General features: G+C 32.6%; 1 protein-coding gene across 1 annotated transcript in view; it reads right to left on the bottom strand.

The window, feature by feature from the left end:
• hectd2 (HECT domain containing 2) overlaps positions 1–17,322 on the bottom strand; it is a 59,641-nt gene that overhangs the window by 40,076 nt on the left and 2,243 nt on the right. Inside the window, exons 2-8 of the mRNA XM_062059412.1 lie at positions 13,907–14,051; positions 13,404–13,542; positions 13,217–13,319; positions 4,335–4,424; positions 4,159–4,223; positions 3,991–4,036; positions 3,755–3,864 (exon numbers count right to left, since the gene is read on the bottom strand). Coding sequence (XP_061915396.1) covers positions 3,755–3,864; positions 3,991–4,036; positions 4,159–4,223; positions 4,335–4,424; positions 13,217–13,319; positions 13,404–13,542; positions 13,907–14,051 — 698 coding nt within the window. The remainder of the gene's footprint in view (positions 1–3,754; positions 3,865–3,990; positions 4,037–4,158; positions 4,224–4,334; positions 4,425–13,216; positions 13,320–13,403; positions 13,543–13,906; positions 14,052–17,322) is intronic.

The following is a 17,322-nucleotide window of genomic DNA, read 5'->3' as shown; positions in this document are numbered from 1 at the left end:
ACAATTTTGTATTTAGATTAATCATGGTTAATCACCATTTGGAATTTTGATTAATCCTGGTTAATAACAACTTTGAATTTGAATAAATCCCAATTAATCACAATTTTGAATTTGGAGTAATCATCGTTAATTACCAATTGGAATTTAGATTAATCTTGGTTAATCACAATTTTTGAATTTGGATTAATCCTGGTTAATAATTTTGAATTTGGATTAATCATAGTTCATCACAATTTTGAATTTGGATTAGTCATCGTTAATCACAATTTAAAAATTTGGATTCATCTCAGTTAATCAAAATTTTAGATTTGGATTATTCATTATTAATCACAATTCTGAATTTGGATTAATTTTGGTTAATCACAATTTAAAATTTGGATTAATCCTGGTTAATAACAACTTTTTCAGTTAATTTTCGAAAATAGATGTTATTTAATTCTTACAGACACCTTAGAGTCGTATAACTTGGTATATAACACGTTATCTGTTAGCATGCAAACTTTTTCAGCTAATTTTACTTTTCTTGCTCTAATTCCGCAGCCATACACCTTAGTCATATAACTTTGTATGTGACACATGCTATATGTTAGCATGCTAACGTTAGCATGCTATTTTTTTCAGCTAATTTTACACTTCTTGCTCTAATTCCGCAGCCATACACCTTAGAGTCGTATAACTTGGTATCTGTTAGCATGCTAACGTTAGCATGCTATTTTTTTCAGCTAATTTTACACTTGTTTCTCTAGTTCCGCAGCCATACACCTTAGAGTCGTCTAACTTTGTATGTGACACATGCTATCTGTTAGCATGCTATTTTTTTCAGCTAATTTTTCACTCCTTGCTCTAATTCCGCAGCCATACACCTTAGTCATATAACTTTGTATGTGACACATGCTATATGTTAGCATGCTAACGTTAGCATGCTATTTTTTCAGCTAATTTTACACTTCTTGCTCTAATTCCGCAGCCATACACATTAGAGTCGTATAACTTGGTATCTGTTAGCATGCTAACGTTAGCATGCTATTTTTTTCAGCTAATTTTACACTTCTTGCTCTAGTTCCGCAGCCATACACCTTAGAGTCGTCTAACTTTGTATGTGACACATGCTATCTGTTAGCATGCTATTTTTTTCAGCTAATTTTTCACTCCTTGCTCTAATTCCGCAGCCATACACCTTAGTCATATAACTTTGTATGTGACACATGCTATATGTTAGCATGCTAACGTTAGCATGCTATTTTTTTCAGCTAATTTTACACTTCTTGCTCTAATTCCGCAGCCATACACCTTAGAGTCGTATAACTTGGTATCTGTTAGCATGCTAACGTTAGCATGCTATTTTTTTCAGCTAATTTTACACTTGTTTCTCTAGTTCCGCAGCCATACACCTTAGAGTCGTCTAACTTTGTATGTGACACATGCTATCTGTTAGCATGCTATTTTTTTCAGCTAATTTTTCACTCCTTGCTCTAATTCCGCAGCCATACACCTTAGTCATATAACTTTGTATGTGACACATGCTATATGTTAGCATGCTAACGTTAGCATGCTATTTTTTCAGCTAATTTTACACTTCTTGCTCTAATTCCGCAGCCATACACATTAGAGTCGTATAACTTGGTATCTGTTAGCATGCTAACGTTAGCATGCTATTTTTTTCAGCTAATTTTACACTTCTTGCTCTAGTTCCGCAGCCATACACCTTAGAGTCGTCTAACTTTGTATGTGACACATGCTATCTGTTAGCATGCTATTTTTTCAGCTAATTTTTCACTCCTTGCTCTAATTCCGCAGCCATACACCTTAGTCATATAACTTTGTATGTGACACATGCTATATGTTAGCATGCTAACGTTAGCATGCTATTTTTTTCAGCTAATTTTACACTTCTTGCTCTAATTCCGCAGCCATACACCTTAGAGTCGTATAACTTGGTATCTGTTAGCATGCTAACGTTAGCATGCTATTTTTTTCAGCTAATTTTACACTTCTTGCTCTAGTTCCGCAGCCATACACCTTAGAGTCGTCTAACTTTGTATGTGACACATGCTATCTGTTAGCATGCTATTTTTTTCAGCTAATTTTTCACTCCTTGCTCTAATTCCGCAGCCATACACCTGAGAGTCGTATAACTTGGTATATGACACATGCTATATGTTAGCATGCTATTTTTTTCAGCTAATTTTACACTTGTTTCTCTAATTCCGCAGCTATACACCTTTGTCATATAACCTTGTATGTGACACATGCTATCTGTTAGCATGCTATTTTTTTCAGTTAATTGTACACTTGTTTCTCTTATTCCGCAGCTATACACCTTAGTCATATGACTTTGTATGTGACACATGCTATCTGTTAGCATGCTAAGATTAGCATGCTATTTTTTCAGCTAATGTTACACTTGTTTCTCTAATCCCGCAGCCATACACCTTAGTCATATAACTTTGTATGTGACACATGCTATCTGTTAACATGCTAATGTTAGCATGCTATTTTTTTCAGCTAATTTTACACTTGTTTCTCTAATTCCGCAGCCATACACCTTAGAGTCATATAACTTTGTATGTTACACATGCTGTTAGCATGCTAACTTTTTCAGCTAATTTTACACTTGTTGCTCTAATTCCGCAGCCATACACCTTAGAGTCGTTTAACTTGGTATATGACACTTGGCATCTGTTAGCATGCTAATGTTAGCATGCTATTTTTTCCAGCTAATTTTACACTTCTCGCTCTAATTCCGCAGCCATACACTTTAGTCATACAACTTTGTATTTGACACATGCTATCTGTTAGCATGCTAACTTTCTCAGCTAATTTTACACTTGTTGCTCTAATTCCGCAGCCATACACCTTAGAGTCGTATAACTTTGTATGTGACACATGCTATCTGTTAGCATGCTATTTTTTTCAGCTAATTTTTCACTCCTTGCTCTAATTCCGCAGCCATACACCCAAGAGTCGTATAACTTGGTATATGACACATGGTATCTGTTAGCATGCTATTTTTTTCAGCTAATTTTACACTTGTTTCTCTAATTCCGCAGCTATACACTTTAGTCATATAACCTTGTATGTGACACATGCTATCTGTTAGCATGCTATTTTTTTCAGCTAATTGTACACTTGTTTCTCTTATTCCGCAGCTATACACCTTAGTCATATGACTTTGTATGTGACACATGCTATCTGTTAGCATGCTAAGATTAGCATGCTATTTTTTCAGCTAATGTTACACTTGTTTCTCTAATCCCGCAGCCATACACCTTAGTCATATAACTTTGTATGTGACACATGCTATCTGTTAACATGCTAATGTTAGCATGCTATTTTTTTCAGCTAATTTTACACTTGTTTCTCTAATTCCGCAGCCATACACCTTAGAGTCATATAACTTTGTATGTGACACATGCTGTTAGCATGCTAACTTTTTCAGCTAATTTTACACTTGTTGCTCTAATTCCGCAGCCATACACCTTAGAGTCGTTTAACTTGGTATATGACACTTGGCATCTGTTAGCATGCTAATGTTACCTTGCTATTTTTTTCAGCTAATTTTACACTTCTTGCTCTAATTCCGCAGCCATACACTTTAGTCATATAACTTTGTATTTGACACATGCTATCTGTTAGCATGCTAACTTTCTCAGCTAATTTTACAGTTGTTGCTCTAATTCCGCAGCCATACACCTTAGAGTCGTATAACTTTGTATGTGACACATGCTAACCGTTAGCATGCTAACGATCGTACTTTTTCAGCCAGTGGACCAGGAAGTGATGGTCGGCCTCGGACAGCGCTGCCATCTGCCTCAACAGGTGGGCGTAGATCACGTAGGTGCTGGTGCTGGAGTACTGAGGGTTCTAGACACACGCAGGGCACGTCGTCATTGGACAGATCGGCAGGTCACATGACAGACACAAGCCCCTCCCCCAAGGATGCGTGCAGCCAATGGCTTGTGGCATCGCCGTGAGGTCACAAAGTCTCACCTGAACCAGGATGAAGTAAGCACGCAGGTCATCTTTGGTGCGAGGCCTAAAAAAACACACATGCGCGTGGTCAGCGTGTAGTACACCGCGTAGTAAATAATCGTGTTGTCATGGAAACAGCTTGTTTTAGGCCAATCAGGCAAGACTAATCGAATGAAAGAAGATCACCCTTTCCACTCCCGCAGCAGACTGTTGATGATGCCCTTCAGCACCGACTTCTGGATGTCCTGCGGCTGTACACACACACACACACACACACACACGCACACACACACACACACATGACATCGCCGTGATCACGTGACCTGCCACAGGAAGCGCGAGGTGGACGGCGCCTCACTTACGGCGCTAAGCAGAGAGTCAAAGACCACGTTGACAAACTTGGCGTTGACCCCGGAGTCGTCGATGGTGTTGAAGCACCCGTTGGGTTCTCGCTGGGGGGAAGCAGGGGGGGGGGGAACAGGAAGTAGAATGCAACCTCGGTTTACAAACACATCTATTTGCCAACTGTTCGATTTACAACTTTTACATGGGGTCAAATACGCCTTTGTGTGCGAGCCACATACTTGACACATGCTAACTGTTAGCATGGTAAATTTTTTAGCCAATTTTGCAGCCGAACACCTCAAACTCTTAACCTTCTACTTGACAAATGCTAATTGTTAGACTATCAACGTTGGCATTCCAGCATCGTAATTTTGGTTAATCACAATTTTGTATTTAGATTAATCATGGTTAATCACCATTTGGAATTTTGATTAATCCTGGTTAATAACAACTTTGAATTTGAATAAATCCCAATTAATCACAATTTTGAATTTGGAGTAATCATCGTGAATTACCAATTGGAATTTAGATTAATCTTGGTTAATCACAATTTTTGAATTTGGATTAATCCTGGTTAATAATTTTGAATTTGGATTAATCATAGTTCATCACAATTTTGAATTTGGATTAGTCATCGTTAATCACAATTTAAAAATTTGGATTCATCTCAGTTAATCAAAATTTTAGATTTGGATTATTCATTATTAATCACAATTCTGAATTTGGATTAATTTTGGTTAATCACAATTTAAAATTTGGATTAATCCTGGTTAATAACAACTTTGAATTTGAATCAATCCTAGTTAATCACAATTTTGAATTTGAAGTAATCATCGTTAATCACCAATTGTATTTTAGATTAATCTTGGTTAATCACAATTTTTGAATTTGGATTAACCCTGGTTAATAATTTTGAATTTGGATTAATCATAGTTCATCACAATTTTGAATTTGGATTAGTCATCGTTAATCACAATTTAAAAATTTGGATTCATCTCAGTTAATCAAAATTTTAGATTTGGATTATTCATTATTAATCACAATTCTGAATTTGGATTAATTTTGGTTAATCACAATTTAAAATTTGGATTAATCCTGGTTAATAACAACTTTGAATTTGAATCAATCCTAGTTAATCACAATTTTGAATTTGAAGTAATCATCGTTAATCACCAATTGTATTTTAGATTAATCTTGGTTAATCACAATTTTTGAATTTGGATTAACCCTGGTTAATAATTTTGAATTTGGATTAATCATAGTTCATCACAATTTTGAATTTGGATTAGTCATCGTTAATCACAATTTAAACATTTGGATTCATCTCAGTTAATCAAAATTTAGATTTGGATTATTCATTATTAATCACAATTCTGAATTTGGATTAATTTTGGTTAATCACAATTTAAAATTTGGATTAATCCTGGTTAATAACAACTTTGAATTTGAATCAATCCTAGTTAATCACAATTTTGAATTTGAAGTAATCATCGTTAATCACCAATTGTATTTTAGATTATTCTTGGTTAATCACAATTTTAAATTTGGATTAATCATGGATAATAACAATTCTGAGTTTGTATAAATCTTGGTTAATCACAATTTTAAATTTGGATTAATCCTGGTTAATAATAATAATAATAATAATAATGAATTGCATTTGTAAACGCACTTTACATTTGTTAATATCTCAAAGTGCTACAAAGTATTAAAAATAAAAATAGAAAGTAAGAATATATAATAAAAAAATTAAAATAGAAATGAATCATGACACACACTAGATAAAAGAGAAACATAGATAAAGTAGAAATAAGAGCCTGAAAGCACTGGATAAAAAAACAGATAACCAAGCAGTGCATTTAAAAACAAGAAGGCAGAGAATTTTGATAAAAGCTGTGCTAAAAAGGTGGGTTTTTAGTCCTTTCTTAAAATGGTCGACCGACTGTGGTGCTCTAAGATGGTCGGGGAGAGCGTTCCAAAGTTCGGGAGCGGTCGAGCAGAAAGCCCGGCGGCCCATTGATTGTAGCTTTGTCCTGATGGGTTTGAGGAGGTTAGTGTTTGAGGAGCGGAGCTTGCGGGTAGGGGGTTGAGGGGAAACTAGGTCCTTGAGGTAGGAGGGGGCGTTGCCGTAGATGCATTGGTTAATAACTTTGAATTTGGATTAATCATAGTTAATCACAATTTTGAATTTAGATTAATCATTGTTAATCACAATTTTGAATTTGGATTAATCATCGTTAATCACAATTTTGAATTTAGATTAATCATCGTTAATCACCAATTAGAATTTAGATTAATCTTGGTTAATCACAATTTTGAATTTGGATTAATCATGGATAATAACAATTCTGAATTTGGATAAATCTTTGTTAATCACAATTTTACATTTGGATTAATCCTGGTTAGTAACTTTGAATTTGGATTAATCATAATTAATCACAATTTTGAATTTTGATTATTCATTGTAATCACAATTTTGAATTTGGATTCATCTTGGTTAATCACAATTTTAGAGTTGGATGAATCTTGGTTAATAACTTTGAATTTGGATGTATCATAGTTAATCACAATTTTGAATTTGGATTGATCATCGTTCATCACAATTTTGAATTTGGATTAATCTTGGTTAATCACAATTTTAGATTTGGATTAATCATTATTAATCACAATTTAGAATTTGGATCAATCATGGTTAATCACAATTTTTTATGTTGATTAATCTTGGTTAATCACAATTTTAAATTTTGATTAATCTCGGTTAATCACAATTTTAGATTTGGATTAATCATTATTAATCACGGATTCATTTTGGTTAATCACAATTTAAGAGTTGGATTAATCTTGGTTAATAACTTTGAATTTGGATTTATCATAGTTAATCACAATTTTGAATTGGATCAATCATTGTTAATCACAATTTTGAATTTGGATTAATCTCGGTTAATCACAATTTTAGATTGGGATTAATCATTATTAATCACAATTTTGAATTTAGATTCATCTTGGTTAATCACAATTTTAGAGTTGGACTCATCTTGGTTAATAACTTTGAATTTGGATTTATCATAGTTAATCACAATTTTGAATTTGAATTAATCATGGTTAATCACAAATTTTGATTTTGATTAATCTTGGTTAATCACAATTTTAGATTTTGATTAATCTTAGTTAATCACTATTTTAAATTTGGATTAGTCTTGGTTAATAACAACTTTGAATTTGGATTAATCAAGATTAATCACAATTTTGAAATTGGATCAATCATGGTTATTCATAATTTTGAATTTGGATTGATCATCGTTAATAACAATTTAGAATTTGGATCAATCATGGTTAATCACAATTTTATATTTTGATTAATCTTGGTTAATCACAATTTTAAATTTGGATTAATCTCGGTTAATCACAATTTTAGATTTGGATTAATCATTATTAATCACGGATTCATTTTGGTTAAACACAATTTTAGAGTTGTATTAATCTTGGTTAATAACTTTGAATTTGGATTTATCATAGTTAATCACAATTTTGAATTTGGATTAATCATTGTTAATCACAATTTTGAATTTGGATCAATCATTGTTAATCACAATTTTGAATTTGGATTATTCTCGGTTAATCACAATTGTAGATTGGGATTAATCATTATTAATCACAATTTTGAATTTAGATTAATCTTGGTTAATCACAATTTTAGAGTTGGACTCATCTCGGTTAATAACTTTGAATTTGGATTTATCATAGTTAATCACAATTTTGAATTTGGATTAATCATGGTTAATCACAAATTTAGATTTTAAATAATCTTGGTTAATAATTTTAAATTTGGATCAATCATGGTTAATCACAATTTTAGATTTTGATTAATCTTAGTTAATCACAATTTTAAATTTGGATTAATCATGGTTAATCACTATTTTAAATTTGGATTAGTCTTGGTTAATAACTTTGAATTTGGATTTATCATAGTTAATCACAATTTTGAATTTGGATTGATCATCGTTAATCACAATTTTGAATTTGGATTAATCTCGGTTAATCACAATTTTAGATTTGGATTAATCATTATTAATCACAATTTAGAATTTGGATCAATCATGGTTAATCACAATTTTTTATTTTGATTAATCTTGGTTAATCACAATTTTAAATTTGGATTAATCTCGGTTAATCACAATTTTAGATTTGGATTAATCATTATTAATCACAGATTCATTTTGGTTAATCACAATTTTAGAGTTGGATGAATCTTGGTTAATAACTTTGAATTTGGATTCATCATAGTTAATCACAATTTTGAATTGGATCAATCATTGTTAATCACAATTTTGAATTTGGATTAATCTCGGTTAATCACAATTTTAGATTGGGATTAATCATTATTAATCACAATTTTGAATTTAGATTCATCTTGGTTAATCACAATTTTAGAGTTGGACTCATCTTGGTTAATAACTTTGAATTTGGATTTATCATAGTTAATCACAATTTTGAATTAATCGTGGTTAATCACAAGTTTAGATTTTGATTAATCTTGGTTAATCACAATTTTGAATTTGGATCAATCATGGTTAATCACAATTTTAGATTTTGATTAATCTTAGTTGATCACAATTTTAAATTTGGATTAATCATGGTTAATCACTATTTTAGATTGGGATTAATCATTATTAATCACAATTTTGAATTTAGATTCATCTTGGTTAATCACAATTTTAGAGTTGGACTCATCTCGGTTAATAACTTTGAATTTGGATTTATCATAGTTAATCACAATTTTGAATTTGGATTAATCATGGTTAATCACAAATTTAGATTTTGATTAATCTTGGTTAATCACAATCTTAAATTTGGATCAATCATGGTTAATCACAATTTTAGATTTTGATTAATCTTAGTTAATCACAATTTTAAATTTGGATTAATCATGGTTAATCACTATTTTAAATTTGGATTAGTCTTGGTTAATAACAACTTTGAATTTGGATTAATCAAGATTAATCACAATTTTGAAATTGGATCAATCATGGTTATTCATAATTTTGAATTTGGATTGATCATCGTTAATCACAATTTTGAATTTGGATTAATCTCGGTTAATCACAATTTTAGATTTGGATTAATCATTATTAATCACAATTTAGAATTTGGATCAATCATGGTTAATCACAATTTTATATTTTGATTAATCTTGGTTAATTACAATTTTAAATTTGGATTAATCTCGGTTAATCACAATTTTAGATTTGGATTAATCATTATTAATCACAGATTCACTTTGGTTAATCACAATTTTAGAGTTGGATGAATCTTGGTTAATAACTTTGAATTTGGATTTATCATAGTTAATCACAATTTTGAATTGGATCAATCATTGTTAATCACAATTTTGAATTTGGATTAATCTCGGTTAATCACAATTTTAGATTGGGATTAATCATTATTAATCACAATTTTGAATTTAGATTCATCTTGGTTAATCACAATTTTAGAGTTGGACTCATCTTGGTTAATAACTTTGAATTTGGATTTATCATAGTTAATCACAATTTTGAATTTGGATTAATCATGGTTAATCACAAGTTTAGATTTTGATTAATCTTGGTTAATCACAATTTTAAATTTTGATTAATCTTAGTTAATCACTATTTTAAATTTGGATTAGTCTTGGTTAATAACAACTTTGAATTTGGATTAATCAAGATTAATCACAATTTTGAAATTGGATCAATCATGGTTATTCATAATTTTGAATTTGGATTGATCATCGTTAATCACAATTTTGAATTTGGATTAATATCGGTTAATCCCAATTTTAGATTTGGATTAATCATTATTAATCACAATTTAGAATTTCGATCAATCATGGTTAATCACAATTTTATATTTTGATTAATCTTGGTTAATCAAAATTTTAAATTTGGATTAATCTCGGTTAATCACAATTTTAGATTTGGATTCATCATTATTAATCACAGATTCATTTTGGTTAATCACAATTTTAGAGGTGGATGAATCTTGGTTAATAACTTTGAATTTGGATTTATCATAGTTAATCACAATTTTGAATTGGATCAATCATTGTTAATCACAATTTTGAATTTTGATTAATCATTGTTAATCACAATTTTGAATTTGGATTAATCTCGGTTAATCACAATTTTAGATTGGGATTAATCATTATTAATCACAATTTTGAATTTAGATTAATCTTGATTAATCACAATTTTAGAGTTGGACTCATCTTGGTTAATAACTTTGAATTTGGATTTATCATAGTTAATCACAATTTTGAATTTGGATTAATCATGGTTAATCACAAATTTAGATTTTGATTAATCTTGGTTAATCACAATTTTAAATTTTGATTAATCTTAGTTAATCACTATTTTAAATTTTGATTAATCTTAGTTAATCACTATTTTAAATTTGGATTAGTCTTGGTTAATAACAACTTTGAATTTGGATTAATCAAGATTAATCACAATTTTGAAATTGGATCAATCATGGTTATTCATAATTTTGAATTTGGATTGATCATCGTTAATCACAATTTTGAATTTGGATTAATATCGGTTAATCCCAATTTTAGATTTGGATTAATCATTATTAATCACAATTTAGAATTTCGATCAATCATGGTTAATCAAAATTTTATATTTTGATTAATCTTGGTTAATCAAAATTTTAAATTTGGATTAATCTCGGTTAATCACAATTTTAGATTTGGATTAATCATTATTAATCACAGATTCATTTTGGTTAATCACAATTTTAGAGTTAGATTAATCTTGGTTAATAACTTTGAATTTGGATTTATCATAGTTAATCACAATTTTGAATTTGGATTAATCATTGTTAATCACAATTTTGAATTTGGATTAATCATTGCTAATCACAATTTTGAATTTGGATCAATCATTGTTAATCACAATTTTGAATTTGGATTAATCTCGGTTAATCACAATTTTAGATTGGGATTAATCATTATTAATCACTATTTTGAATTTAGATTCATCTTGGTTAATCACAATTTTAGAGTTGGACTCATCTCGGTTAATAACTTTGAATTTGGATTTATCATAGTTAATCCCAATTTTGAATTTGGATTAATCATGGTTAATCACAAGTTTAGGTTTTGATTAATCTTGGTTAATCACAATCTTAAATTTGGATCAATCATGGTTAATCACAATTTTAGATTTTGATTAATCTTAGTTGATCACAATTTTAAATTTGGATTAATCATGGTTAATCACTATTTTAAATTTGGATTAGTCTTGGTTAATAACAACCTTGAATTTGGATTAATCAAGATTAATCACAATTTTGAAATTGGATCAATCATGGTTATTCATAATTTTGAATTTGGATTAATTGAGATTAACCGCAATTTAGAATTTGGATAAATTATAGTTCATCACAATTTTGAATTTGGATTAATCGCGGTTGATCAAAATTTTGAAATTTGATTAATTTTGGTTCATCACAATTTTAAATTTGGATTAATCATTGTTAGTCACAATTTTGAATTTGGATTAATCTTGGTTAATAACATTGAATTTGGATTAATCACAGTTAATCACACTTTTGAATTTGGATTCATCACGATTAATCACAGGCTTGTATAATGTCAATTATTTGCTCAAAACTTGTATTTCAAGTCCCATCTGAGTGTTTTCGCACAGTTGGAGCTTCCTAACCTGATTGAGTGACACATATGTCATTTTTTGTGAAGTTGATATACTGTACAGATTTACTGTAAGCTTTATAGAAGAAAAAATAATAATAATTTGACTTGTTTTTAACATTTTAATGACTTAGACCTTTTATGGTCCCCGGGAGCCCTAAAGGTAAAAAACAAACAAAATCCATATATTTTGTTATGGTTTGAAAATGAAAAATATCAAAATGGCCCCCGCATGCTTTAATTTTTCCGTGTGCGGCCCTCAGTGGAAAAAGTTTGGACACCCCTGGTTTACACAGTCACCTTAAGGCAGGGGTCACCAACCTTTCTGAAACCAAGAGCTACTTCTTGGGTACTGAATAATGCGAAGGGCTACCAGTTTGATACGCACTTAAATAAATTGCCAGAAATAGCCAATTTGCTCAATTTACCTTTAACTCTATGTTATTATTAATAATTAATGATATTTACACTTAATTGAACGGTTTAAAAGAGGAGAAAACTCGAAAAAAAATGACAATTAAATTTTGAAACATAGTTTATCTTCAATTTCGACTCTTTAAAATTCAAAATTCAACGAAAAAAAGAAGGGAAAAACTAGCTAATTTGAATCTTTTTGAAAAAATTAAAAAAAGAATTTATGGAACATTATTAGTAATTTTTCCTGATTAAGATTAATTTTAGAATTTTGATGACATGTTTTAAATAGGTTCAAATCCAATCTGCACTTTGTTAGAATATATAACAAATTGGACCAAACTATATTTCTAACAAAGACAAATCATTATTTCTTCTAGATTTTCCAGAACAAAAATTTTAACAGAAATTCAAAAGACTTTGAAATAAGATTTAAATTTGATTCTACAGATTTTCTACATTTGCCAGAATAATTTTTTTGAATTTTAATCATAATAAGTTTGAAGAAATATTTCACAAATATTCTTCGTCGAAAAAACAGAAGCTAAAATGAAGAATTAACTTAAAATGTATTTATTATTCTTTACAATAAAAAAAAAAAAATTTACTTGAACATTGATTTAAATTGTCAGGAAAGAAGAGGAAGGAATTTAAACCAGTTTAGAGTCTTTCAAGTGGGCATTTGTTTGTGGAGGCCGGAACCAATTATTCACGTTTACATTGTTTCTTAACTTTTCCGTTTACGACCCACGTTCAAGAACCAATAGAGGTCAATGGAGGTCGGGGGTGTGTTACCTTGAAGGCGGCGTTGAGCTCGATGAAGGAGTCGAAGGTGGTCAGGTAAAACTCCCGGACCTCCCGCCAGTCACCTGACAGCACGGCGCGCTCCGTGTCCTCCCTGACAACACACACACACACACACACGCCGTGTCAGCACGCTCTGACGCGGGGCCTCGCTCACCTGCCAAGGTGCGTCCCTCACAGGAAGTCCTTGGCGGTCTTGGTGCGGAGCGGGATGACGGGGTCGGCGGGGAAGGGAGCCTTGGCCTCCGGGGGCAGCGTGTCGATGGACGCTCGCTGCTTGTGGCGCACGTTGCCGCATATTGGCGGGAGATCACGCACTGTGACACACACACACACACACCTGTCAAAGAAGCGTTTGATCCCAGTCACACTTGCGTATTATTAGCCTGCTGTTGTGTGTGTTGCCGCGGTAACGGCGCAAGTGCATTGTGGGTGCCGGGGAGAAAGATAAAGGACAAACATCAGAACCTTCTGGAGTCTTCACCTCCTCTCCAGGACGAGCGTCAGCTGACGGCGACAAGGCCCGTCGCCATGGCGACAGCACCCCCTCCCCCCCACCCTCTAATTAGCATCTGGCGGTGCTGACTCAGCAACACGCACACTTTCCCCTTCGCCAGCAGCCAGAACAAACAGGAAGTGACGTGTTCCCAGTGACTCGAGCCAAGAGGGAGGACAACTGACCGTGCCTGAAGCCCGCTGCGCCGCCGCCGCCGCCGCCGCCGACACCGCCGGGCGCCGCTCGCCCCGTCGCGTCCCTCCTGTGGTTGAGCGTGGCGATGAGGGTCCCGAGAGACGGCAACGGATGTTTGGCTCCGCGGGGCGGTCCCTGGAGTCATAGGCGGGGACAGGAAATGAGAAGACGTTGACATAACTTGACGTGAACACAACAAGACGCCAATAATGACCAGTCTGGTCAGGCTCCGCCCCCTCAGTGACACATGGTTCTTTGGTGAAAACATGAGCCTAAGGAAAACAATGACAACTTCTGGAAAACTCTTGCAGAAAGTGTGTGTGTGTAGACTTTATGACATTTCCAGACACACACACACACACACATACTGGTTATAATTTGGAATGTATGAAAATGTCATCCTAAGGAACACTAAACCAGATTTTGTTTTTGGAAAAATATATTAGTTTTAACTAAGGATGGATACCATACAGCAGTGGTCCCCAACCACTTATGTTGATTTCATTAAAAAAAAAAAAAAAAAAAAAAAAGTTTTTTTTGTTTTTAATTTCTTGTGCGGCCCGGCACCAATCGGTCTGCGGACCGGTACCGGGCCGCACAAGAAATTTAAAAAAAAAAAAAAAAAAAAAAAAAAGGTTTTTTTTTTTTTTTTTTTTAAATGAAATCAACATAAAAAACACAATAAGATTAAAGATTAAAGTACCAATGATTGTCACACACACACTAGATGTGGTGAAATTTGTCCTCTGCATTTGACCCATCCCCTTGGGGAGCAGTGGGCAGCAGCGGTGGCCGCGCCCGGGAATCATTTTGGTGATTTAACCCCCAACTCCAACCCTTGATGCTGAGTGCCAAGCAGGGAGGAAACGGGTCCCATTTTTATAGTCTTTGGTATGACTCGGCTGGGATTTGAACTCCAACCTACCGATCTCAGGGCGGACACTCTATATACATTATATATCAATATAGATCAATACAGTCTGCAGGGATACAGTCCGTAAGCACACATGATTGTATTTATTTGTGTAAAAAAAAAAAAAAAAAAATTTTTTTTTTTTTTTAAAAATACACCCCCACTGCCATACAGAATTACAGTATTATTAATGCCAGGATAACAAATGTTTCACTTTTCACTTAGGCATCTTCAGAATGGATCTGACTATCATTTAAAAAGGTTTCCCTTGAGGGGACCGGTTTTTTTGTCCCCATACCGTCAGCGGTCCCCTTAAGGCAGGGGTCACCAACGCGGTGCCCGCGGGCACCAGGTAGCCCGTAAGGACCAGATGAGTAGCCCGCTGGCCTGTTCTAAAAAATAGCTCAAATAGCAGCACTTACCAGTGAGCTGCCTCTATTTTTTAAATGTTATTTATTTACTAGCAAGCTGGTCTCGCTTTGCCCGACATTTTTAATTCTAAGAGAGACAAAACTCAAATAGAATTTGAAAATCCAAGAAAATATTTTAAAGACTTGGTCTTCACTTGTTTAAATAAATTCATAATTTTTTTTACTTTGCTTCTTATAACTTTCAGAAAGACAATTTTAGAGAAAAAATACAACCTTAAAAATGATTTTAGGATTTTTAAACACATATACCTTTTTACATTTTAAATTCCTTCCTCTTATTTCCTGACAATTTAAATCAATGTTCAAGTAAAAAAAATTTTTTTATTGTAAAGAATAATAAATACATTTTAAGTTAATTCTTCATTTTAGCTTCTGTTTTTTCGACGAAGAATATTTGTGAAATATTTCTTCAAACTTATTATGATTAAAATTCAAAAAAATTATTCTGGCAAATGTAGAAAATCTGTAGAATCAAATTTAAATCTTATTTCAAAGTCTTTTGAATTTCTGTTAAAATTTTCGTTCTGGAAAATCTAGAAGAAATAATGATTTGTCTTTGTTAGAAATATAGTTTGGTCCAATTTGTTATATATTCTAACAAAGTGCAGATTGGATTTGAACCTATTTAAAACATGTCATCAAAATTCTAAAATTAATCTTAATCAGGAAAAATTACTAATAATGTTCCATAAATTATTTTTTAAATTTTTTCAAAAAGATTCAAATTAGCTAGTTTTTCTCTTCTTTTTTTCGTTGAATTTTGAATTTTAAAGAGTCGAAATTGAAGATAAACTATGTTTCAAAATTTAATTGTCATTTTTTTTCGAGTTTTCTCCTCTTTTAAACCATTCAATTAAGTGTAAATATCATTAATTATTAATAATAACATAGAGTTAAAGGTAAATTGAGCAAATTGGCTATGTCTGGCAATTTATTTAAGTGCGTATCAAACTGGTAGCCCTTCGCATTAATCAGTACCCAAGAAGTAGCTCTTGGTTTCAAAAAGGTTGGTGACCCCTGCCTTAAGGTGACTGTGTAAACCAGGGGTGTCCAAACTTTTTCCACTGAGGGCCGCACACGGAAAAATTAAAGCATGCGGGGGCCATTTTGATATTTTTCATTTTCAAACCATAACAAAATATATGGATTTTGTTTGTTTTTTACCTTTAGGGCTCCCGGGGACCATAAAAGGTCTAAGTCATTAAAATGTTAAAAACAAGTCAAATTATTATTATTTTTTTCCTATAAAGCTTACAGTAAATCTGTACAGTATATCAACTTCAGGTTGATACAAAGTTTAAAAAAACCAAAATGGTTTTATGCCTTTTCTGTCAAAGACAACTTAGTTTTTTATAATAAAACTGAAATATGCAGTATTTCCCCCACTGCTCAAAACATTCAGAAAGCAATGTTTGATGTGAAGTATTTAGAGCCTTAAAAATATCAATAATGCAGGACACCATTGATTTTAAAAGCCTACTGAAGTGATTTTTTTTTATTTAAACGGGGATAGCAGATCCATTCTATGTGTCATACTTGATTATTTCGCGATATTGCCATATTTTTGCTGAAAGGATTTAGTATAGAACAACGACGATAAAGTTCGCAACTTTTGGTCGCTGATTAAAAAAAAGCCTTGCCTATACCGGAAGTAGCGTGACGTCACAGGAGGAAGGATTCCTCACAATTTCCCGTTGTTTACAATGGAGCGAGAGAGATTCGGACCGAGAAAGCGACGATTACCCCATTAATTTGAGCGAGGATGAAAGATTCGTGGATGAGGAACGTTAGAGTGACGGACTAGAGAGGCAGTGCAGGGTGTATCTTTTTTTGCTCTGACCGTAACTTAGGTACAAGGTCTCATTGGATTCCACACACTCTCCTTTTTCTATTGTGGATCACGGATTTGTATTTTAAACCACCTCGGATACTATATCCTCTTGAAAATGAGAGTCGAGAACGCGAAATGGACATTCACAGTGACTTTTATCTCCACGACAATACATCGGCGAAGCTCTTTAGCTACGGAGCTAACGTGATAGCATCTGGCTCAAATGCAGAT

This window comes from Entelurus aequoreus, linkage group LG09 (assembly GCF_033978785.1).
Source record: "Entelurus aequoreus isolate RoL-2023_Sb linkage group LG09, RoL_Eaeq_v1.1, whole genome shotgun sequence".
In the NCBI taxonomy this organism is placed as follows: domain Eukaryota; kingdom Metazoa; phylum Chordata; class Actinopteri; order Syngnathiformes; family Syngnathidae; genus Entelurus; species Entelurus aequoreus.
The sequence above is the reverse complement of the archived record's forward strand: the minus strand, read 5'-3'. Positions and strand labels throughout refer to the sequence as shown.